The 26,169-nt window shown below is 35.9% G+C and overlaps 1 protein-coding gene across 1 annotated transcript in view; it reads right to left on the reverse strand.

The window, feature by feature from the left end:
* Nucleotides 1–273: 273 nt before the first annotated feature.
* The window catches only part of LOC139974035 (fibrinogen-like protein A), a 40,573-nt gene continuing 14,677 nt past the window's right edge, over nucleotides 274–26,169 (reverse strand). Inside the window, exons 6-11 of the mRNA XM_071980951.1 lie at nucleotides 25,552–25,638; nucleotides 21,068–21,144; nucleotides 11,163–11,291; nucleotides 7,501–7,765; nucleotides 2,187–5,051; nucleotides 274–1,831 (exon numbers count right to left, since the gene is read on the reverse strand). Of these exons, the coding sequence (XP_071837052.1) occupies nucleotides 4,783–5,051; nucleotides 7,501–7,765; nucleotides 11,163–11,291; nucleotides 21,068–21,144; nucleotides 25,552–25,638 (827 nt within the window). The 3' untranslated portion in view covers nucleotides 274–1,831; nucleotides 2,187–4,782. The remainder of the gene's footprint in view (nucleotides 1,832–2,186; nucleotides 5,052–7,500; nucleotides 7,766–11,162; nucleotides 11,292–21,067; nucleotides 21,145–25,551; nucleotides 25,639–26,169) is intronic.

The raw sequence follows: 26,169 nt of genomic DNA on the forward strand, positions 1-26,169 counted from the left end.
ATATATATATATATATATATATATATATATATATATATATATATATATATATATATATATATATATATATATATATATATATATATATATATATATATATATATCTCCAGTAAGGATTATAATATCTTAAATGAAAAATATGCTGCACAGTGAAACATTAACCAACTGCTTTAAAGCCTGGACTGTAAGATACAGCAAACTGATGGACAATATAGTGAAGATATATATGCTGCAGATGTGACTATTAAACCAACAATGAAACAATACGGTAAATTCTCATTCTAAACAAACAAATATATTATCACTAGTCTTATATCCTTTACATAACCCAACCGATGTAATCAGTTTACCAACTTCACATAATCATTACCCAACTGATATAATCATTAACTGTTTACCTATCTTACATAATCACCATTATCATATACATGTAATCATACACTGTTTACCTCCCTTCATAATCATCCTTACCAAACTGATGTAATCATAAACTGTTTACCTCCATTCTGTAATCATCCTTACCCAACTGATGTAATCATAAACTGTTTACCTATCCTATGTAATCATCTTTATCAAACTGATGTAATCATAAAATGTTTACCTCCCTTCCGTAAGCATCCTTACCAAACTGATGTAATCATAAACTGTTTACCAATCTCATGCAATCATCCTTACCAAACTGATGTAATCATAAACTGTTTACCTCCTTTCTGTATAATCATCGTTACCAAACTGATGTAATCATAAACTGTTTACCAATCTTATATAATCATATTTATCAAACTGATGTAATCATAAAATGTTTACCTCCCTTCCGTAAGCATCCTTACCAAGCTGATGTAATCATAAACTGTTTACCAATCTCATGCAATCATCCTTACCAAACTGATGTAATCATAAACTGTTTACCTCCTTTCTGTATAATCATCGTTACCAAACTGATGTAATCATAAACTGTTTACCAATCTTATGTAATCATCCTTACCAAACTGATGTAATCATAAACTGTTTACCTCCTTTCTGTATAATCATTACCAAACTGATGTAATCATAAACTGTTTACCTCCTTTCTGTATAATCATTACCAAACTGATGTAATCATAAACTGTTTACCAATCTTATGTAATCATCTTTACCAAACTGATGTAATCATAAACTGTTTACCTCCATTCCGTAAACATCCTTACCAAACTGATGTAATCATAAACTGTTTACCAATCTCATGCAATCATCCTCACCCAACTGATGTAATCATAAACTTTTTACCATTCCTATGTAGTCATCTTTATCAAACTGATGTAATCATAAAATGTTTACCAATCTTACGTTATCATCCTTACCAAACTGATGTAATCATAAACTGTTTACCAATCTTTTGTAATCATCCTTACCAAGATGATGTAATTATAAACTGTTTACCAATCTTATGTAATCATCCTTACCAAACTGATGTAATCATAAACTGTTTACCAATCTCATGCAATCATCCTTACCAAACTGATGTAATCATAAACTGTTTACCTCCTTTCTGTATAATCATCGTTACCAAACTGATGTAATCATAAACTGTTTACCAATCTTATATAATCATATTTATCAAACTGATGTAATCATAAAATGTTTACCTCCCTTCCGTAAGCATCCTTACCAAGCTGATGTAATCATAAACTGTTTACCAATCTCATGCAATCATCCTTACCAAACTGATGTAATCATAAACTGTTTACCTCCTTTCTGTATAATCATCGTTACCAAACTGATGTAATCATAAACTGTTTACCAATCTTATGTAATCATCCTTACCAAACTGATGTAATTATAAACTGTTTACCTCCTTTCTGTATAATCATTACCAAACTGATGTAATCATAAACTGTTTACCTCCTTTCTGTATAATCATTACCAAACTGATGTAATCATAAACTGTTTACCAATCTTATGTAATCATCTTTACCAAACTGATGTAATCATAAACTGTTTACCTCCATTCCGTAAACATCCTTACCAAACTGATGTAATCATAAACTGTTTACCAATCTCATGCAATCATCCTCAACCAACTGATGTAATCATAAACTTTTTACCATTCCTATGTAATCATCTTTATCAAACTGATGTAATCATAAACTGTTTACCTCCCTTCCGTATGCATCCTTACCAAACTGATGTAATCATAAACTGTTTACCAATCTTTTGTAATCATCCTTACCAAACTGATGTAATCATAAACTGTTTACCTCCTTTCTGTATAATCATCGTTACCAAACTGATGTAATCATAAACTGTTTACCAATCTTATGTAATCATCCTTACCAAACTGATGTAATCATAAACTGTTTACCTCCTTTCTGTATAATCATTACCAAACTGATGTAATCATAAACTGTTTACCTCCTTTCTGTATAATCATTACCAAACTGATGTAATCATAAACTGTTTACCAATCTTATGTAATCATCTTTACCAAACTGATGTAATCATAAACTGTTTACCTCCATTCCGTAAACATCCTTACCAAACTGATGTAATCATAAACTGTTTACCAATCTCATGCAATCATCCTCACCCAACTGATGTAATCATAAACTTTTTACCATTCCTATGTAGTCATCTTTATCAAACTGATGTAATCATAAAATGTTTACCAATCTTACGTTATCATCCTTACCAAACTGATGTAATCATAAACTGTTTACCAATCTTTTGTAATCATCCTTACCAAGATGATGTAATTATAAACTGTTTACCAATCTTATGTAATCATCCTTACCAAACTGATGTAATCATAAACTGTTTACCAATCTCATGCAATCATCCTTACCAAACTGATGTAATCATAAACTGTTTACCTCCTTTCTGTATAATCATCGTTACCAAACTGATGTAATCATAAACTGTTTACCAATCTTATATAATCATATTTATCAAACTGATGTAATCATAAAATGTTTACCTCCCTTCCGTAAGCATCCTTACCAAGCTGATGTAATCATAAACTGTTTACCAATCTCATGCAATCATCCTTACCAAACTGATGTAATCATAAACTGTTTACCTCCTTTCTGTATAATCATCGTTACCAAACTGATGTAATCATAAACTGTTTACCAATCTTATGTAATCATCCTTACCAAACTGATGTAATCATAAACTGTTTACCTCCTTTCTGTATAATCATTACCAAACTGATGTAATCATAAACTGTTTACCTCCTTTCTGTATAATCATTACCAAACTGATGTAATCATAAACTGTTTACCAATCTTATGTAATCATCTTTACCAAACTGATGTAATCATAAACTGTTTACCTCCATTCCGTAAACATCCTTACCAAACTGATGTAATCATAAACTGTTTACCAATCTCATGCAATCATCCTCAACCAACTGATGTAATCATAAACTTTTTACCATTCCTATGTAATCATCTTTATCAAACTGATGTAATCATAAAATGTTTACCAATCTTACGTTATCATCCTTACCAAACTGATGTAATCATAAACTGTTTACCAATCTTTTGTAATCATCCTTACCAAGCTGATGTAATTATAAACTGTTTACCAATCTTATGTAATCATCCTTACTAAACTGATATAATCATAAACTGTTTACCAATCTTATGTAATCATCAGGTTACTTCTCAATGGGGTTCTCCAACCATCCCCATGAGCCAACAGAGGGTGCTGTCACAAGATCTTACCTAGTTTCCTGAACTTGACAAGCTGCAGTCTCAGACTGTATATCACATCGGTACTGTGAGCTGATCACTAATAGTATATATATACAACTTCCTTTTAGTTATTGAAGTAGACAGGTTTTTGAAACATTTATTCAAAGTTAGAAGTCAAACTAATTGTTTAAACACCTTAACTTGTTGCATTTTAAAATCCTTTTGTTTTTAAACCTTGAACTAGTCAATTACCAAGCATGTGTGTATCCAAGCTTATCTGGCGAGTGTGAACGTGATACCTTGATTCAGGAATAATATCACAGTCCCCTTTGTCAAAATGCAAGAGAGCCCCTTCCTCTGCTGGAAAGTCTCTACCAATCAATTCTCAATAAACATCGAACATTAATATGTACACAGTAATTCAAATGGAATACAGAGAGTCAAGATAATAAATAAATTCTGTGTAAAACACTGTTATGCAATATACTGTTTGGGTAGACTATGCATAAAGGCTAGGAAAATATTACAGTGGATTTGATTCAGCAATACAACCTTTTAAGATGTATTTTTTTGTGAGAAATGCATGTTGAGAATTCCAATAGGCTATCCCATCCATCCCATAACGTGATATGGGTAACTACTTTTATTGAGAACAAGTATCTGAACATATACCTGTGCAAACAATATTAGTATATATATTATTTCAGGACTGATAACAATACATAAGAATGTGTGTGTGTCTGCACTTGTTTTGTATTCTGACTAAGGGCTTGAACAAAGGAATTGCGAGTCCTCAGACGGTAAGAATCACCAGGTCCTCAGAAAAGTTCTATTGTTAAGGGATATTGTTAAGGTTAGGGTACGTGGACTTGAACAGTAGGAAAAACAATGAGCTCCTCAGTCTGATTGTAAAACACACCTGGGTGTGTCTGTGTCTGTTAAAAGAAGTTTTTAGAAGGTTGTGTACATGGAGGGGGGGGGGGGAGGGGATGAAATTTGGGTTATCTGTGACATTTCTGTTTGCTGGTATGGATGATATATTTGCTGAACTCCAGTGTGTTTGTTAGTTTTGATCCTCTTATCAAGTACTTAGTGGAAAGAACCGTAACTAGACGGGTCTTATCTTCATTTCTGTGTATTTGATGTAATATCGAACTCCAGGTAGTTCATACCAGCGTATGCTTGATCGATCATTATCTGCTGCCATGTAGTCACCATTGAGGTTAGAATATGCACAGTCCTTGTACCACCAGGCTCCATGGCGTCTAACAGCACAGTTTCGACTGCCTGTATTATCATTGTCCCTGTCAAAGGTAGTGAAGGCAGCATTAAGATGATAACTCAAAGCAAAACCACCAGGGTAACCTCCATCTATGTCTGTGTATTAAACAAATAAAGATATTCCCTTAAACTACAATCCATCACAATTAAGGGACCTATCACAATATAGACACATTAAACAATTAGTAAATATGATTGGATATATGTTGCATCTGTAGAGTGATATCTCTACATATCACTACACAACAGAACATTAATGCTCAATCTCTGTGACAGTCTACATCACATATCACTGTGGTATTTGAGTTATGTTATATCTCAGCATGTCACTGTTAGGAAGTTGTGCACGTCTTTGTGTGATGACTCAGCATGTCACTGTAAGAACATTATGCTTGGTCTACTGTCTTATCATATCACTGTCTGTCGTTATGCTTGGTTTATGTGATGTCTTATCATATCACTGTATGTCATTATTCTTGGTTTATGTGATGTCTTATCATATCACTGTCAGTCATTATGCTTGGTTTATGTGATGTCTTATCATATCACTGTCAGTCATTATGCTTGGTTTATGTGATGTCTTATCATATCACTGTCAGTCATTATGCTTGGTTTATGTGATGTCTTATCATATCACTGTCAGTCATTATGCTTGGTTTATGTGATGTCTTATCATATCACTGTCTGTCATTTTGCTTGGTTTATGTGATGTCTTATCATATCACTGTCAGTCATTATGCTTGGTTTATGTGATGTCTTATCATATCACTGTCATTCACTATGCTTGGTTTATGTGATGTCTTATCATATCACTGTATGTCGTTATGCTTGGTTTACGTGATGTCTTAGGATATCACTGTCAGCCATTATGCTTGGTTTATGTGATGTCTTAGCATATCACTGTCAGTCATTATGCTTATTTTATGAGCTGTCGGTAATGATGCTAGGATTATGTGATGTCTTAGCATATCACTGTCAGTCATTATGCTTGGTTTATGTGATGTCTTATCATATCACTGTCATTCACTATGCTTGGTTTATGTGATGTCTTATCATATCACTGTATGTCGTTATGCTTGGTTTACGTGATGTCTTAGCATATCACTGTATGTCGTTATGCTTGGTTTACGTGATGTCTTAGCATATCACTGTATGTCGTTATGCTTGGTTTATGTGATGTCTTATCATATCACTGTCAGTCATTATGCTTGGCTTATGTGATGTCTTAGCATATCACTGTCTCTCGTTATGCTTGGTTCACGTTATGTCTTGGCATATCACTGTCTGTCATGCTTGGTTTATGTGATGTATTAGCATGTCACTGTCAGTAATTATATGTGATCTATGTGATATCTCACAGCTCGTAACAATAATCTTTAATAGTTTTGTTTTAACTGTAATTTTATATTTAAACATATTAATTAACCCAGGAACCATAGTGTAAGTTAATCCAATAACTGTTTATCCTGCTCCTTAGGACTAGTATAGACCAGCAAACAGCTATTACCTTACTAATCATATTCAATTATTACAATGATAGCAAATGATTTCTCACTTAATTATCTGGATTTCAATGCCTTGTTAATGCAGCCATGTAACAGGAAGGAATATTCTCAGGCAAATATAGTGTTGACTTTGTGGGCACCCACTCTGGAGTGAAGATAGCAACAGTCATGAGCTTGGTTAATCCAATATCTGTCAAAGGTTTGCTCCTACAAACTAAGGCAGCAATTAATAGGATCATAGCTGATTGATGCATTAGCTGAAATTGAAACGACCAACCCAGCTCCCACCCTTTTTAATTTCAAACAGCTAATGACGCCGCTGTTAAAACAAGTTCCCCAAAAAAGTGTCATATTTAAAAAAAATGTTCACAAAGGGAACAAGTAGCCTACAATAGAGTAATGAATTGAAAGGTTTGCTTAGACTTGTAGACTTCACGGCATGGTTCAGACGCGAAAATGGATTTCATTTTACCTATAATAAGGCTAAAATTATTATCATGTGTAATAAAGAAACATGACATAGACCCCTCACTACAAAACTGGACATTTCACCTGTAGCAACACAAATTGTATTGAAAACCAAATGAAAATGTAATCCAATTATTCCATAGCGGTGATAGCAGGATATTTTCATCCATGTGATAACGTATATAACCATTTGCAACCATCCCCATCCATAAAGTAACATACCCTGCCTCTCCACCCTCCCATTGCTACAATAACTGAAAAAAGTTGCTTTAAAAAATGTATATCGCCTTAAAACTGTTAATGTATTTGTGACCTCTGTAAAATTCTTACCACAGCTATATATTAAAGTTGCATGCCAATGAACTTCCCTGGTAATCTAGGTCCAGGGGTGACTACTTAGGTTGCTTAAAACAATGAAGATCATGCAGCTGGCTGCCCTATACTGTAGAATGAACATTACACGATAAAATACACTTACCGAGTATATTATGAAACAAACAGAACATGACATTTAATAGTACAGTGAAGTAGTATACAACAAACACAGAGAGAAACCTATAGTTTGGACAAACCTGCAGTTCCACTGTAAGTTCCCAGTCCAGACAGTCTGTAATTGTCACTTTCATCGTTGATCCGGAAAAAGTCAAACTTTGCGTAGTATGCATCTCCAATTTTATTCACCATATCGATCCGAAGTTGATATTTACCTTGATTGGTGAGGTCATACAACTTATCATTTCCCAACCAAAACTCATGGTCCAGCTCACCAAAGCCTTCTTTATAGCTTGTCCAGTTACGATAGAAGTCAACGGAACCATCAACACGACGTTGGAACACCTGTATAATGTAAAAACAAAAAGAATAATTTTAATAATAAATAAGAATAAATTTATTTCAATAACATTTTCACTGAGAAGTGGACTGTAGTCCTTCTATTATATACATAAGCAAAGGATGACCTCTGAATGAAGCAGTAATTGACAATGTTCCACTGAAGTCCTACATCCTCACCTGTAATTTACCCTTCTGTCAGTGGCATGGGATTCCCACATAGTGTCTACAGACTGGTTATTATCTGAAACAGTACTCGACAACCTTTGAGACCCACATGCCAGGATCATCCATGAGGACTGAGCCAGCACCCACCATACCCCAATCCCCCTCAGAATGGATGCTCAGAAATCAATGTGTAGTTTGCCCCCCCCCCCCCTCCCCTCCAGAATAGATGCTCAGAAAGCTAGTTTGGTCTATGGACTTGATGTTTAGTAAAAGAAACAAAACTTAAGATAAATCTTGTAACGTCTACAAAAAACCAGCAAACCCACCAAAACTGATTTTGTGACCCATAAGTCTTAATTTCATCATCTACTTTCGAGTCAATACTCGGTAGGTTTGGTCAAGGTGAGACCCCACCTTAAAACCAGGATGCAAAAATGCATTGACGTTTTCCATGAGGCAGTTAGCTGTATGTTTATGGAATCTAGTACATGAAACCTTTCTTAGGATATCATGCTTACAAGGCTTCAGATTCCACACTTTGTTGTATTTTTCACTGACATGAAAAGACCACTACATGATTAGACTAACTAACCTAGAATGTGTGTGACGTTGCACCTGAACTGACTTAAATTGCAAAGTGAATTTCACCTTCTACCATAGTTGATTGTACACACACCAGGACAGAAAAGTGTTTAACTGATGTCTGTGTGTGTAATGTAGACAATTAGAACACTGTTGGATATTGTTGCTTAAATATATTAACTCTGTCCCATTACAAATAATGGAATCTTATATATTGTCAAATTTCCACAGTCTTCATTTGGAAGAGAAACATTCTGAAAGATTTTGGGCTCAGCTCTGGTTTGTGTTGAAATGCCCAATTCCTCATTTCCCCCTTTTTGATTACTTCAACAAATCTAAAATGACCTCATTATCTGAGAGAAAGAGTCTACTATTGTGACAGACAGATTGATTTTGTAATTAACTCTAAATCTATATCAAGTGAGCAACTCTGACATTCCCCAATTTATAGATACTGTAATTAGACACTGGAACTATAGGTTCAAAATTAGTAAAGAAAATTAAGATTCAAAGGAAGATGCAAAGACCAATGGGAAGAATATCAATGTACTGCTACTATCTGCATGGTTTCATTAGAGTAATCACAAGTTTATTGAGTTGGCACTTGTTTCTAGTTCCAGAGGACGCTAAAAGGTTTATTTGTTTCTGACAAATTCACTGCCATTGCAAATGTATAGGTAGGAACAGAACCCATCACACTCGCGTCACAAACTACTTCCATACCACAGTGATTCTGCTGACCAGTTTGAATTTGTAATAACACATATACAATACATCTATAGGATGTCATACTAGACTTACCATCCATCCTCCTCCGTCAGTCATATTATACATATATACAATATATCGCACATACTATAGGATGTCATACTAGACTTACCGTCCATCCTCCTCCGTCAGTCATATTATACATACATACAATATATCGCACATACTATAGGATGTCATACTAGACTTACCGTCCATCCACCTCCGTCAGTCATATTATACATATATACAATATATCGTCTATACTATAGGATGTCATACTAGACTTACCGTCCATCCACCTCCGTCAGTCATATTATACATATACAATATATCGTCTATACTATAGGATGTCATACTAGACTTACCGTCCATCCACCTCCGTCAGTCATATTATACATATACAATATATCGTCTATACTATAGGATGTCATACTAGACTTACCGTCCATCCTCCTCTGTCAGTCATATTATACATATATACAATATATTGTCTATACTATAGGATGTCATACTAGACTCACCGTCCATCCTCCTTCGTCAGTCATATTATACATATGCAATATATCGTCTATACTATAGGATGTCATACTAGACTTACCGTCCATCCTCCTCCATCAGTCATATTATACATATATACCACATATCGTCTATACTGTTGGATGTCATACTAGACTTACCGTCCATCCTCCTCCATCAGTCATATTATACATATACAATATATCGTCTATACAATAGGATGACATACTAGACTACCGTCCATCCTCCTCCATCAGTCATATTATACATATATACAATATATCGTCTATACTATAGGATGTCATACTAGACTTACCGTCCATCCTCCTCTGTCAGTCATATTATACATATGCAATATATCGTCTATACTATAGGATGTCATACTAGACTCACCGTCCATCCTCCTCCGTCAGTCATATTATACATATACAATATATCGTCTATACTATAGGATGTCATACTAGACTTACCGTCCATCCTCCTCCATCAGTCATATTATATATATACCACATATCGTCTATACTGTTGGATGTCATACTAGACTTACCGTCCATCCTCCTCCATCAGTCATATTATACATATACAATATATATCGTCTATACAATAGGATGACATACTAGACTACCGTCCATCCTCCTCCATCAGTCATATTATACATACATACAATACATCATCTATACTCTAGGATGTCATACTAGACTTACCGTCCATCCTCCTCCATCAGTCATATTATACATATATATCATCTATAGTATAGGGTGTCATACTAGATTGACTTACCGCCCATCCACCTCCGTCAGTCATATTATACATATAATATACTGTATCGCACATACTATAGGATGTCATACTAGACTTACCGTCCATCCTCCTCCGTCGGTCATATTATACATATACAATATATCGTCTATACTATAGGATGTCATACTAGACTTACCGTCCATCCTCCTCCGTCAGTTATATTATACATACACAATATATCGTCTATACTATAGGATGTCATACTAGACTTACCGTCCATCCTCCTCCGTCAGTTATATTATACATACACAATATATCGTCTATACTATAGGATGTCATACTAGACTTACCGTCCATCCTCTTCCGTCAGTAATATTATACATCGTCTATACTATAGGATGTCATACTAGACTTACCGTCCATCCTTCTCCATCAGTCATATTATACATATATACCACATATCGTCTATACTATAGGATGTCATACTAGACTTACCGTCCATCCTCTTCCGTCAGTAATATTATACATATATATATCGTCTTTACTATAGGATGTCATACTAGACTTACCGTCCATCCTTCTCCGTCAGTCATATTATACATACACAATATATCGTCTTTACTATAGGATGTCATACTAGACTTACCGTCCATCCTCCTCCGTCAGTCATATTACAGAAGACTTCAAAGGGTGGTCCATTCCAGTTAGTTGGTTTGATGGTGTATGTGCTAGTTTTATTACAACCAGCATTGAACCAATCCAGGCAGTTGGTCATCTGACAATTATGACCAACATGAAACATAGAAAGTACAGAGATAGCACAAATGATCACATACAAAGGTACCTGTCATGTAGCAAATTTACATAAATTTGTTTTATGGTATTATCAGCCCAGTCAGGAATAGAAACTCCCTGTGGTGATGGAACCCATTCAGCTCAATTAAAACATTACTAAATAATTTTCACAATGATATAATTTATTTTATTGTTCACAATTGTGCAACAGTCTTCCAGGCTCCGATTTCGTCTCTAATACAATAAATGTGGTTCCTGCTATCCATCTTCATACTTGTATTATGTACACTAATTTGACTATTTAAATTACAGAGCAATTTGCTTTGTGATACGTACCAGCTAAATTATTACCTGCAATCAGGAAGACGATGATGACAACAGAGAAAAAAATTATGGGATATCACATCCCAAAATGTTATTCAAAATAGGCAATTCGCTACACAAATGTGGAGATATATACCAGTGTTTGCACACAGGAACCATAATAAATTCATGAGAGAAAGTTCAGAGCATTCAATACTCAGCTATGTACAAAAAATGTGAACACTAATTTCATTGAAAGGACAATGACAATATGTTGACCATGGAAGAGAACCAGGACAAAGACATTTTGTACGCTTCAAGACCTGCATTACTGTAACTAGCTCCTTGCAGTATAATATTGTTCCATGGTTTACAAGTTTGACACTATTTATACTTTTATTAGAGTTTTAAAATAGCTAACAAAAACATACTTGCTGAATGAGGAAGGACAATTATGTCACATGAGAAGGTGGAAGTACCTCATCCTATAATGTACACTCCATGAACAGACATTTTGTTTGGGGTAATTTGGGCAATAAGGAAACATTTATGCCTGGATACTTTGTGTCGAATTCATTGCAAATCTCTGACGATTCTAAGCTATTACAAACCAAATGTTCTAATTGGTCCTAACAAAAACATACATGCTGAATGAGGAAGGACAATTATGTCACATGGGAAGGTGGAAGTACCTCATCCTATAATGTACACTCCATGAACAGACATTTTGTTTGGGGTAATTTGGGCAATAAGGAAACATTTATGCCTGGATACTTTGTGTCGAATTCATTGCAAATCTCTGACGATTCTAAGCTATTACAAACCAAATGTTCTAATTGGTCCTACTGATAGTGTTAATGTTACCAAGCTTCATGGAATGTATATACTTTAAATGCCAATCACAACATCAAGCCTTCTCTCCTACAAAGAGTAACAATTACATCATAACCAAATAGTCTCATGGGTACCATATTACCTTTTGGATGACAATGAGGAAAAATATCCAAATTTCAGGTTATTACTGCCATGTAGGCGTACGAGGCGGGGGGGGGGTGGGGGCAGACTGCCCCCAAATTTCCAGAGGACAAGAAATTCGGGCAAAAGTCCTGAAAAATTTGGGCAGCCTAAGAGGAGAATATATATATATATATATGTATATGTATATATATATGATCTATATATATATATATATATATGGTCATTTTCACAATCAGTGGTGTAACTTCCAATATTGGCACTTATTGCTTTGTAACTCAGTGACCAAATACCAGAATTCTTAGATTTTTTGTCATTTGACCATCCTAAAGTGAAGTCTACCTTGGGTAGCTTAACAAACTTTCTCGGTTTCTTCAGGTTGATTTGGTGGCCATAAATACGCATAAAATATGCCAGTTCAGCCGTACACTCTCAACTACACTGTTTTTGTCAGAGCCTGTACTTATTGGTGGAAGGTATTTTCCAGTTCTTATTTGGTTGATATTATCAACAAGTGTCCAAACTAAAATGCAATTGTGTTCCCCAGGTTTTCTTCCTTTCCTTCTCCAAGGAACGATGGCTAGATTTTGTCGTTTCGGAGGTGACATTTTCCGTTAACAATTGGTACCTAAGTTTGACTGCAACTAAGTTCTAGTTAAGCAGTGAAAATTTTGTTAAGTAAGGTTGCATTATTACAATAACTAATGTGTCTAATATCTGGGCCAAAAAATATTTTTCATTTAGAATTCTTAAAAAAATTGTGTTAATTTCAAATTTAATGTTAACTTTTCCGTTAACTTTTCCGTCACCTCCAAAACAAAGCATTCTTCAGCCCAAGATTTATGTAAACAATAGTATAGCCATTTTGAACTTATTAAAATATACCTCACCCCCTAACATAATATTTGAGTAAATATTTGAGTTGTGACAACATGACCAGTCGTTTTAATTTCTGGGAGATTCTTAACTTTCCGTTAACATGCGTCACCTCCGAAACACCTTGTCACCTTCGAAACAGGTTAGTTGGAAATTTGATCTCTACTGATCCAATAAACATATTCCTTGGCTAAAAATCATATTACAGTAATTCTGTAGAGGTGTAGCAACCAGTATGATCATATCTTTTAAAAGGTCCTTTATTAATTATGTTAAATTTGAATTAAACTGTAAATTAATGTTTCGGAGGTGACACAATATTGTTAACACTACATATTTTACATTTCTGCTGTTTGTGTACCATCATATGCTAAAGGATGACTTGATCTACCTTAGAAAACACTGTAACAAACTGAACAAAGTATTAAGGAAACTCTCACATGCACAGTTGATGAATAAATTACAAATATGTGTTTTTTTGCCACTTTTTCCCCTTTCTGGACAAGAGATAGCGTACCAGTGCTTACATTAGTGCTATTAATAAACTTGAATGAAATGATCGATTAGTAATGAAGTGCTGTCCATAAAAGATCACAATCACCAAACATGCAGTTTTTAAAACTTTATTAACATGGGACAAATTTATCAGATATTAGCTCAATCTGCCTGTGGTCATTGCTATTGTTTCGGAGGTGACATTGATTGTTTACATGTAATATACTGAACTATCCCTTTGTTTGAGCATATTTCTGAAATATTCTACTAGTGCATACATTTGTGCTGCAGTTATATGTAACCTTCTGTGAGTTCTACAGTGCTGTTGAGTACATGTTCACAGGTTTAATTTGCACCATGTTGACCTGTACCAGTATACACATTAATTTGCATGATCCCACTATAACCACGGAGGGCTCAACTATTTGGTCCAGGCAAATATCCTACATAAGTTCAGAATATTTATTCACAATATGTAGACCTGCTGCTGAAAAGAAAGAATCTTATTGCTTCTTTAATGAGCTGTTGTTATCAAAGCAAATTGTCTGAAAAGAGATTTCCCAAAAATACATAAAATTTGAACAGGGAATTCCCCTCCCTTTTCTTAAAGGGTGTGAAGAGTGAAGACTGGTGCAAAAGGAAACGCCTAATGCTGGTAATCTGACCTAGTTTCGATGAGGTGTAACAGAAGTGTTAGACACCACCATCGATCCCAGAAAATACACACACAGCTTGCTACCATCGTTAATAGACACTAGGGTACAGTCAGTACAGCTACAGCACAGCACATTGTACAAACGATACAGCGATGGACATCTCAGGTCCAGCTAAAGATAACAAGGTATCACGTTTCATTACTGTCTGCATTTTGTAGTGACACGAACAAAACGTCACTTGCAAGCAACAGAAAGTTACATTTTTCAGATGGCCATACAAGGTTTGGGGCGAGTCTTCAATGCCTTTAACAACCAATTACAAACAACTAACCTTTATAGAGTGAAAACTCATTTAACTCTAGATTGTTGCTCCAGATGGTCTCTCAGGCCTCGTTCACATTTAAGAATGCAACCTGGGCGGTTATTGATATTAAGTCTGCGAGGAGGATGAACTAGTTAAGAACAAGACGCATTCACATTTCAGAACGAGTAAGTTTCGTCTGTTTGCGAGATTAATATACTGCGCAGGCGTATAAAGGTCTTATCAGCTGTTTACATTCCCCCTGTGCTTTGCCATTGTCTTATGTTCTGTACTAGTACATACTACTCCGTACACCACTGCAAGGCAACATGCAATCATCGCACATAAACAGTTAACTGTATTCAAACAACTCCGTACTGGCATTACCATAACATTTTAACCCAGATTTGAATTTCTTCCAAACCCTTCAGTGGATGAGCAAACGATCTTGATAGTCAGTGTTTTTACTGCTTGATGTCGCATTTGAGGCTAATCTAACATCAAAGGCATTTAATGTTAGGTCTAAAGACCTAGTAAGGTCTACTGTTTCTGTATACAGTAGGCTAGTATTGCAACTTCATTATAGGCCAGGCCAGGCCAGGCCAGACGTAATGGTTTTAGCCTTTTACTAACTTCCATAGCAACCGAACCCAAAATCATCCGTTTTGAAATAACCATCAAATTACAGAGTTTGGCCTCTTCAAAAATCTGTCAGTACGGCGTACAATGAATTTAAGGCTATTACAGTAGATTTAAGTGGACTGTCATTAAGTTTGTTTTTGTCTCACAACCGTCACTGCGTCTTTTCTGCAGTGTTGGTCAAATCGGTTCAAAGAAAATGAAATGGGTTCACGAATAGCATCGTTTGGTAGTGTTTCTGTTAAGAAGGGCAACGCTCTGACAAACACATACATGTACGCGCCAAATAGCAACTTGATCTATCGAAAATCTCGGGTCACCATTAAGTCTCCCACCATTCACATCACATTTACTGAGAATGCAGGATAAATTCTTAAGACTGCATGCCAACTTGAAGTATGAGTAAAGGAGTGTTCACACTAAGGGAATTAATTTCCCTTGAGGACTTGAAGTACGGGTGCATTCTTAAATGTGAACAAGGCCAAGCTGCTGTTAAATGATTTTAGCCCATCATTTATGCAGTTTTTGACAAGTGTTAACCTAACTTTTCACTAAAACTTTGATAGACTGTGGTTAGGTCATGTTAATGAAGTGTTTTTTCCAGAATAATTGACTGAATGTCCTCTTCAAATTTGTAAAAGGTTACAGGAATGTGACAGTCAGTTTCACTGCCAAAAGTGTAACCAACATAAATGATACTGTAACTAGCAGTCAGAATGGCTAATGGCTACGCAATGTTAATCATTTCTTTGTGGTATAATATTTCATATGCAATTAGCCAAAACAGTGTGAATTTAACCAAATGATTTTGAATGGATACAGTTTTGTCTCCAAGTTATCATGAATGGCAGCAAAAGCAGTCACAGTTCTAGTATCATTAATGTCATTAAAATATTATCAACATATCCTTCTAATGTTTTTCATACTTTCCAAGGTAAGTTCTATGTGTTTTAGCATGAATCAAGCCTTCTGGGTTGTGTTAACGTTTAGCGTCACCTCCGAAACAAAAGAGACTGAAGGTAATATGTTGTATGTGAGATAATCATTTGCAATATGAGTGCCACAGTAAGAGACTTCAGCCCAATGTTTACAATTGCTTTTTAAATGCCCTTATTTGCTTTACCTGACATTTACCTATTTTTTATAACATAAAACTATTGTATTCTGTGGTCTGTATTCTTTCACTTGTTTCACTAGTTGTACAGGTAGTTGATGTACATTCTCTGCTACTTGGCAGAGATATTTTTTATTTAAATCAGTGTTTGATTAAAGATGTTATGAACATTCATTGAGTTTAAGTGTTTAATTCTTTGTTAATTAGCAAAAAAGCCTTTACAACAACTTGTAAACATTTTTGTCACCTCCGAAACACTTGTAAAATGTTAACGTCACCTCCGAAACGCGTAAGTGGGAAAAGTCCAACTTTTGCAAAACTGCATGGATTTTTGTGCAACTTGGATTGGATATTAGCCCTCTGTGAGGAGACATTATTTAGGGTGTTTGACTTGGCCTTATCTTTTTATTAAATAGTTTAAAGTTAAAATTAAGAAAAACAATCCTTGATTTCCAATAAATTTTCAGTTAACATGGAAATATCTGCAATAGTAATAAAAAATTTCTGCCAAATCCTTTTCATTTTTAAGTAACATATAATGATAAGCATTTTAAAGTTTACTTGAAACAGAGTACTGTTTTAACACTGTGTAAATATGGTTGCTTAAAAATATATCTTTTTGCTTAAAGTTTCCTAGAGTCATACAGTCACCGAAAAATTACACCCATAAACGTATATGTTTAAGCTCCGAAAAGTTGAAGTTACAAAAATTTGAACCCTTTAACATGTGATGTTAGTAAAAATTTCAATATATATGGTGTTTGAAATTTTGGCCCTGAGTGTACAAAAGTTACACCACTGATTGTGAAAATGACCATATATATATATATATATATATATATATATATTATATATATAAATATATATATATATAAATATATATATATATATATAAATATATATATATATATATGGGCGATTCCGTGAAAACAGGGACATGACCCCAAATTTTCAAAATCATTTCTGTAGCCATTTTTGGCTTCTAATATACTATAAACACATTGAGGGACTGGGTATGTACCTTTTTTTCCAACTATACCATGTTCTTCTACCAAAAAATGTGAATACATGACTAATGTTGATACTGTATTTGAGGGAATATTTGAGGAAATAGTATGGATATTTCAAAGTCTCAGATTTCCATATTTGAAAGCACCCCTAAATAAATTTGATGTATTGGTAGTGACATTAGTGATATATTAAAATAATAATCACAATTCCCCCAAACATTTTTGGTTTGTAGGCATATATTGCTGTAACGACACAGAGCTGATTTGAGAGCGTAATGCGAGTTACCGAAAGACAAAGTTTTTAACTTTTTTTTTTCACTGAAGCAGATAATTTCCTGCCATTTCATATTATGCTTCTAGACAAAGTAAAGAGTATAATATTAGTTGAAAGAATTAGAAATATATATACCTAGTATATATATATAAAGAGCCATTGAAAACTGTAATGCGAGTTACCAGTAATGCGAGTTACCGCTGTAATGCGAGTTACCATATATTATTCCAATCTCACAAAGCACTCTTGCAGTGCTACTGATCAACAAACAATAGAGCGCAATATATACTTTTATAAGGTGTGCACAGTAGGTACTTCATGTACCCAGAATGCACTGCAACCTCCAATTATATCACATGTGACCCTTAAAACAGTTTCAACAGATTGTGATGATTTATCACCTGACCTTTGTGGAATCACTGACCTTCCAAGTTCCATTCAACTGTGACATCATCAAATGAGTAAAGTTAGCAAACATTCTTTCTCCATTTTAACATTAGTATTTTTTTCATGGGATATTCATTGCTTAATACAATATTTAGGACAAACTGTGAGAGCTTAGGCTATATTAGTCTGTAGCCTATCACATATTAATCTAGTATGTTCTAGGATCCATGGGCAAATATTGTAAATCATGACCATTCTAATGTGCCTAACATCTTGATGGAAATGAGTCTTGATATGAAAACTGATGCTGCCAAAGGTGTGGACACCTCAGAATTAATGGGGTGGGCAGAGGGTAGGGGGCGGGCGGGAGTTTGCAGAGGGGAGGATTGGGGCCGCTGGGGGGAGTGGGCAGGGTTGCGGAGGCTTGGTCAGTTGGGATAGATTGGCGTGGTTTACCAAGTCAAATGTGTGTTCCTCAAATATCATGATGTGCAAACCCCTTTCCCCAATATGAGTGTCTTATGTCACTACAATGTGAAAATCAACCTTTACTCCAAAGCATTTCAAATCCCCAAATAACACAAAATAGAGCAGGCCACCAGATTTCACGGCAACGATTGATAACTGGAAATGGCCAAACACCAGGGATGACAAAACTTTCTATCGATGAAGCCAGATGATAAAGAAGTTGGGAACGCCTTTGATTGCTAATAGTCGTGGCCAATTCAAGTTTGCATCAAATTCTAATTTGATACAAAACACCATCAATTCAAGGTTATCTAGAATGGCCTTCCATCTTAATTGCCCTCATACTGCATGATGATGCATCTATTGTATTATTGTTGATGATGTTATTATATTGATAGAATTAGGGACAAGGATTGTTTCATTAGTTTCATGCTTTTCCTATTAAAGATCCCTAAATACCATTTTTCAAAAGACCAATCACTTATCAACATGCCAAAGAAACTTTTCTTGTAATTCACTATAAGCTGTGAACCTGTTCAACTTTCGGTAGATGTTTTGAGACATTAAAATGGAAGAGGAGAGCTACCAGTTTTGCTTGGATTAGCTTGATTGGAAATTTGGATTGGAAATTCAAGAATGTACATTGCAATCTTGTTAATCAACATTTTTTCAGTTGAATTTTCTGGTGCAATCATCTTTGATTATTTATTGATAAAATTGTCAGGATGTTTTGCTAATTGTTGTTAAAATGTTGTTAAAAGTTTTGGAAAGAGTTTTACAGTTTCTAAGAGTTTCCAAGTGTTTCCAAAATGGCTTTGGAGCATATCTCTTTCAAAGAATTTGATGAATACAGAGCAAAATCGATGACTGGAAAAAGTGTAATGCGAGTTACCGTAATGCGAGTTACCAGACTTTTCCCCCCTCCATACCACATCTGAAGTTGTTTCATATTTTCTACTGCTGATATATAAACATCAGTAGGGTAGATATCTTGTACATGTATGCAATTGAAGAAATCATTCTTTGTTTGAGCACGGTGCCATTTTGTACCGGTGTCAATTTTTCAGGTGTCCTTTTTCCGTAATGCGAGTTACCGATAATTGGAAGGGCACCATACATTAAGGCGAACAGATGTATAATTCTTGATAATTTCATATTGTAGCTATGAATGTTGGCTATAACACCACAGAAAATTGAGGTGTTACACTAACCCATATTCAAGCCACAGCACTTGGATTATAAAAAAACAGGAAAAAGTGTAATGCGAGTTGAGTTACCATGGAATCGCCCATATATATAAATATGCCGTAGCTTGCCCGAAACTTTTTCAAATTTTTGCCCGACAATTCCCTGATTTTCTTTATTTAGTATCATGATACCCGAATATTTCCGTGTAACACCACCGTAAGCGCAGCTCAATCTTGGCTACCACGCTTTTTGCATGATCAAATTTTTTTCTGAGTAGTCAACTGTATACCTGGACATCCCCGACATGAGTGTATATACTGTAAGAAACATTTTCTTTATCATAGATGGTGGGGGGGGGGGGGGAGTGCCTACAAGCCTAGAAGTACAGGTTTATCATATTCTTTGTTATATTTTATACTTTTTTTGTGAGACAAATTGCAGTCTCATCCGACACAGCGACATTATCCCGCCTACGTGTCGTTGAACAATGTATGTTTTTCTGGAGGAAGCTGAGTACTGTGTTAAAATAATAAATATGGTAACTAAATAGGAGCTTAAAAAATATACTGTCCTATTTTTCCCCTTCAAAGTGATGTTACCATTTTTTCTTCTTCTAATTTACCAAATATTTGGGGAAGTGTAAATTTCTAAAACGTGAGATTATAAATTAAAGAATGTTTGGATGCAACTTGCAAGGCCTCAGAAGTGCTGTTTCCGGCAATCTGAGAGGCATTTTTTGCCAAAAATTTTCTTGTATGCTACGTGCCAACCCATGGTGGCGCTCCGCTTAGATAGTGTCACAGGAACTTTCCGGCACAAAAATTTCTGCCCCCAAACTGAAAATGGTCCCATACGCCTATGATTACTGCAGTATTCCAAGCTTATTTCATTGCTATTTGCAAGATCTCTATTCAACACTGGAAGTGATAATTTACAGCCAACATGTACAGTATTGTACAGCAAAGCAATATCGTAATTGCTCAGATCATCATCAAAAGTCTAATTCTAAATTGCTCCCAAAAACATAATATTCTCTAATTCGAAATTGTAATTAAGTATGTAATTCTCACCTCCAGAGAAGGATCATCCTGAGGACAATTAACACCAGTGGTGGTTTGCTTTGGGGTGGTCTCCATTGATTCGCTGGCTATTGTTAGGTTAAAACAAGAAAACAAAAAGAAAATATCTCATTTTAGTTTAGTTTAGTAGAAAAAAGGATCAGGAGGGACACCTAAGTCCCCATCAAGGACCCTATAGAGAGAGAAAAAAAAACTGAAGACACAAACTCTCAGACCCGATTACAATGCTTAAAGTGCTTGTCCAAAGCATTCTTAAACCCATTGACACTACTTGCAAGTACAACTTTCTCAGGCAAACCATTCCACTCATTCACAACCCTATTAGAAAAAAGTTATGCCGAATATTAATCCTACTATGCAACTTTTGGAGTTTAAGACAATGACCTCTGGTACAACTACTGTTAGCAAACATGAAAAAGTCGGTAAAGGATAAATTGTCGAAACCATAACGATCTTGAAAACCTGGACCAAGTCCCCACGTAACCTCCTAAGCTCCAGTGTGGTGAGATTCAACAGTTGTAACCGCCTATAATAAGGAACACTCTTTAAGGAACTAATCATCCTAGTAGCCCTCCTCTGGACCTTTTCAAGTACTTCCTTATCCTTAGCAAAATAAGGGTTCCAAGCCTGCACAGCATACTCCAGATGAGGCCTAACCAACTGCTTATAAAGCCTAACTACGATGTCCTCTTTCAGAAAACTGAAGTTCCTCTTGATCATACCTAAAACCCTATTACCTCTTTTAGCAGCTTGAAGACAATGTTTAGAAGGTTGCAGAGATGAGTCAATGTAGATACCTACTGTAGGTCTCTTTCAACAGAGACCTCCTGTAACTCCACACCATAAAGATTGTGGGTATACTTATAGGTTACTGCCACCAATATGCATCATCTTGCATTTATCAATATTAAAAAGCATTTGCCACCCCTGAGACCAGGAAAAAATCTTGTCCAAATCCATTTGAAACTTCTCAGAATCGCTTTTCGAAGAGACTTCAGAATACAATTTGGTGTCATAAGCAAACTTCTTAGCTGTACAAAAAATATCTCCGCTCAATGTCATTTATATAGGCAGCAAACAACAAGGGACCCAATACAGACCCTTGTGGAACCCCACTAGTAACGTTCTGCCAAGAAGAAGCACAGCCATTAATTACAACCCTCTGTTCCCTATTACCAAGCCAATTCCCGATCCAAGACAGTCAATTCCCATTGACACCCATGCTCTTCAGCTTAAGTAAAAGACGCTGGTGGGGAACTTTATCAAAGGCCTTCTGGAAATCCAGGAACACAACATCTACAGACTTCTGCCTATTTAGTGAGCTTGTTACATCTTCCATAAACTCAAGGATATTAGTGAGACAAGACCTTTTTTGACAAAAGCCATGCTGAGACTCTCTGATCAAAGACTGACTGCTGAAGTGACAGACGTACCATAGACTTTTTAACAATAGACTCCATGACCTTACAAACAACACTAGTGAGACTAACAGGCCTATAATTACAGGGCTTAGACTTATCACCCTTCTTGAAAATTGGGGTAACATTAGCACATCTTCAGTCCTTAGGAACATAACCTTCAGCCATAAATTTACTAAAAACCAATGAGAGTGGAACACAGAAATGGTGTGCAAAAGTCTTCAACAAATACGGATGGAATGCATCCGGTCCAGAAGCTTTAGAAACATTTAGACGAAGCAGCTCCTTAAAGACATCCTCATCCGAAAATAAGACCCTATCCAGTTTAGGCCTATCACTGCCCCCCTGAAAATCTGGAATACTACTCATATCTTCCCTTGTGAAAACTGACACAAAATAGTTGTTCAAAAGATCTGCAAGATCCTGACTATCAGTAACTATATTATCAGCCTGTGGTGCCCTAAGAGAAACAATTGCATCTTTAACTTTCTGCTTTGACCTGACATAAGAAAAGAAGGCTTTTGGGTTATCCTTAATTTTCAGGGCAATGCTATTTTCGAAATTCAATTTTGCATCAGAGACTAAGCATTCTACCTTCAGCTGATGAATTTTAAACTTGGCCAAAAGAGATTCAGATTTAGTCCTCCTAAACAACTTCCACATTCTACGTTTTTGCCTAATTGCACATCTAACTTTCTTATTCATCCAGTGAGGCATACTGCTTTTACGACGACGATTCTTCCACGGAACATGATTTTCCATAATGACCTTTATTTTATCAGCAAAACAAATCCAAGACTGAGAAGCACTCATATCTCTAAACAAATGAATCCAATCTGTACCCTTTAGTAAAGTTTCAATTGCCTCTGTATCTGATCTCGAAAAATCAGGGACTTTTTCCTTGCTAACAGAATTAACCACTTTGCAAACAACATCAAAAGCTAGTATATCATGATCACTACAGTAGTTCCTAGTTTTCCTAGACCCGTCAAATCAACAACATGGCTTGGATTAGAACTAAAAACAAGATCCAGGATGTTATCCCCCTAGTAGGGAATGTAACATGTTGATGTAAAAAGCAATCTTGTACAACATCTAGAAAATTACTACCTTTCCTACTACTGGAACCATCTATCCAATTAATGTCAGGAAAATTAAAGTCCCCCATTATAACAACATCACTTTAGCAGCCTTTCTAATTGAATCAAACAGCACGACATCATTATCATCGCTGCTGTTAGGAGAACGGTAAACAACACCCACAGTGATAACATCACTGGACCTCTTGGAGTTGTTTGTGGACAACTCGCACCAGACAGAATTAACAAAGGCCCCTTGCAACTGAGATTTCTCAACACTTACAATGTCGTCCCTAACATACAGTAAAACTCCCCCACCAACCCCAATATGAGTATCCCTTCTGTCCTGACGATACACAACATACCCCGGGTGAGAAACCTCAGCACTATCAATGTCCTCCCTTAACCAAGATTCGGTGATACCAAACACATCCGGTTTCAGATCCTCAAGAAGCACAGTAAATTCAGCAAAATTTTTACGAATACTTCTAGCATTGGTAAAGACAATCTTCAGCTTATCCCTGAAACTATGTAACTTAGCTGCCTCCTAAAGTTAGAACTATGACTATCACTTTTCTTGCTTTCAAAACGCCTATAATCGCCTCCACTAGGAACATAATCCTTATCCAAAATTATTCCTGACCTCATCGCCCCCAATTTAGTTTAAACACAGCTGTTCAACAGAGTAATTCACCATCCTACCAAACAACAAGGCCCCAGTATTAGCTAAGTGCAAACCATCCCTGGCGAACAAATCCCTTCTACCCTGGAAAGATGACCATTTTGCTTAGTCTTGACATCTGGTACAATAATTTAGATATTTTTAGAGATCAATTCTGATAAATACATACATCCACGTCAAGAGTAAGGCAACAGTGATATTGCTTGTCCATGCATACCAAAAGCCTACATGTATGTATGCCTCATGGTTTGTCTACCGTGTCAGCCTATTGACAAATTCGGTATTGATTTAGAATCCGTACCAATCGACCCTAGGCTACTTCCTAACCCTATTCCCTACTTCCTTACCCTACTCCCTAACCATATTCCCTACTTCCTAACCCTTATTCCTAACCCCTAACCCTACTCCTTAACCTTACTTTCTAACACCTAACCTTATTCTGCCGATTCGAAGTAAGCTTTCCCATTCATATGGTACGGATTCTAAAGTTAGGCCACAAATTCTACCAACAATTCCAAGTATGAACTATGATGGTATATAATACGGTAAACTAGGGATGGTTAGGGCATTAACTTTTCTTTCATAGGATAGCTTTGATGAAGCTCTCGCTGATTTTGCTATCCTGCAGCTATGTGATTTTCATCGATGGTTTGACCGCATTCCCCCAGAAATAAAGAGAATTATACTTGGAAAGGTCGGGAGAATCTAACTGCTCGAAAGAAGGAAAAAGTTCCCTTACTTACGGCATGTGTTGAAGTTTACGCCATGGTTCCCCTGAACAGTTGTATCTTCAGACACTTTTGTGGGGAAAGTGTCTGAAGATGCAAAACTGGTGTTTACTCGATCACATGGCAATTTTGGCGGTTTCGGCTTTGTAGATTATAATTGGGATTGAAAAAGTGGTTACAATTTGACTAACGCGGACAGCGACTACAGTGTCTATCACTACAACTGCATATGTATAACCATGGAGCTATAATAGCTCCACGGTATAACCATGGAGCCATTTATAGCTCCATGGTATAACACAGTAGACGACTTAAGGGACACAGGGAGTTAATTACCGCACACCAACAAAACAAGAGGCCAATCTACTGTCTTTGCGTGAAGTTAAGGTGGTATGGTGATTGCAGTGAACCAATGCATAGCTCTGTATCTATAATATTATAGGTCTAACAATACAGACTGACCATATAGTTTACAATTTGGCAATGGTCGCAAAGAAAGCTCAGGTGAACTAGTAAGCATGAAGCCTTCCTTCTTCCCTTGCATACCTAACATCTACATTTACTGTACCTTCCCTGACAGTCGAGCCAGATGCATCACCACTAGTAGTTTGCATTGGTGTGGTGTCCACGGGTTTGCCTGAGTACAGATTGGTAGCTATCAGTAGGTCAAAATAAATGTGAAAGGAAATAAAACACTGATTAAGAGCTTTCAAAACTGTTATTGGAAAGGTTTGAAAGAGAAGGTTTGTGGCCAGTTGGATAATGACATGAAAGTTTATCAACATACTAGTACAGACATTGAACAGTTTTAACCAATGCAAATTAAGTTATAAATGGAGAAATTAGTTTGAATGACACAAGTGACCTAACTTAACGAGGACGTCTTCACTCATCATTACATGTAGTTTAGACCTAAACATACAGGGGTCAGTTGAAAGACAATATGGTTCGAACCACTATTGAAAATTAGTTCATAACAGCTGAGTTGGGTCAAGTCACGTCAGTCAGTCGGGTCACGTCGGCCAGTGTGGTCATTGTCGGTCAGTCGGGTCACTTCGGTTAGTCGGGGCAGTGGGTAGCTAGCTTAAAGGATGGCTTTAGGTACAGAATTAGTTTTGATATGTTGTAGACCATCTAATCATGTGTATTTCTATCAGTAAAGGTTTTATTTCTATTGCACATTAAT

The sequence above is a fragment of the Apostichopus japonicus genome, chromosome 9 (assembly GCF_037975245.1).
Source record: "Apostichopus japonicus isolate 1M-3 chromosome 9, ASM3797524v1, whole genome shotgun sequence".
NCBI lineage: Eukaryota > Metazoa > Echinodermata > Holothuroidea > Aspidochirotida > Stichopodidae > Apostichopus > Apostichopus japonicus.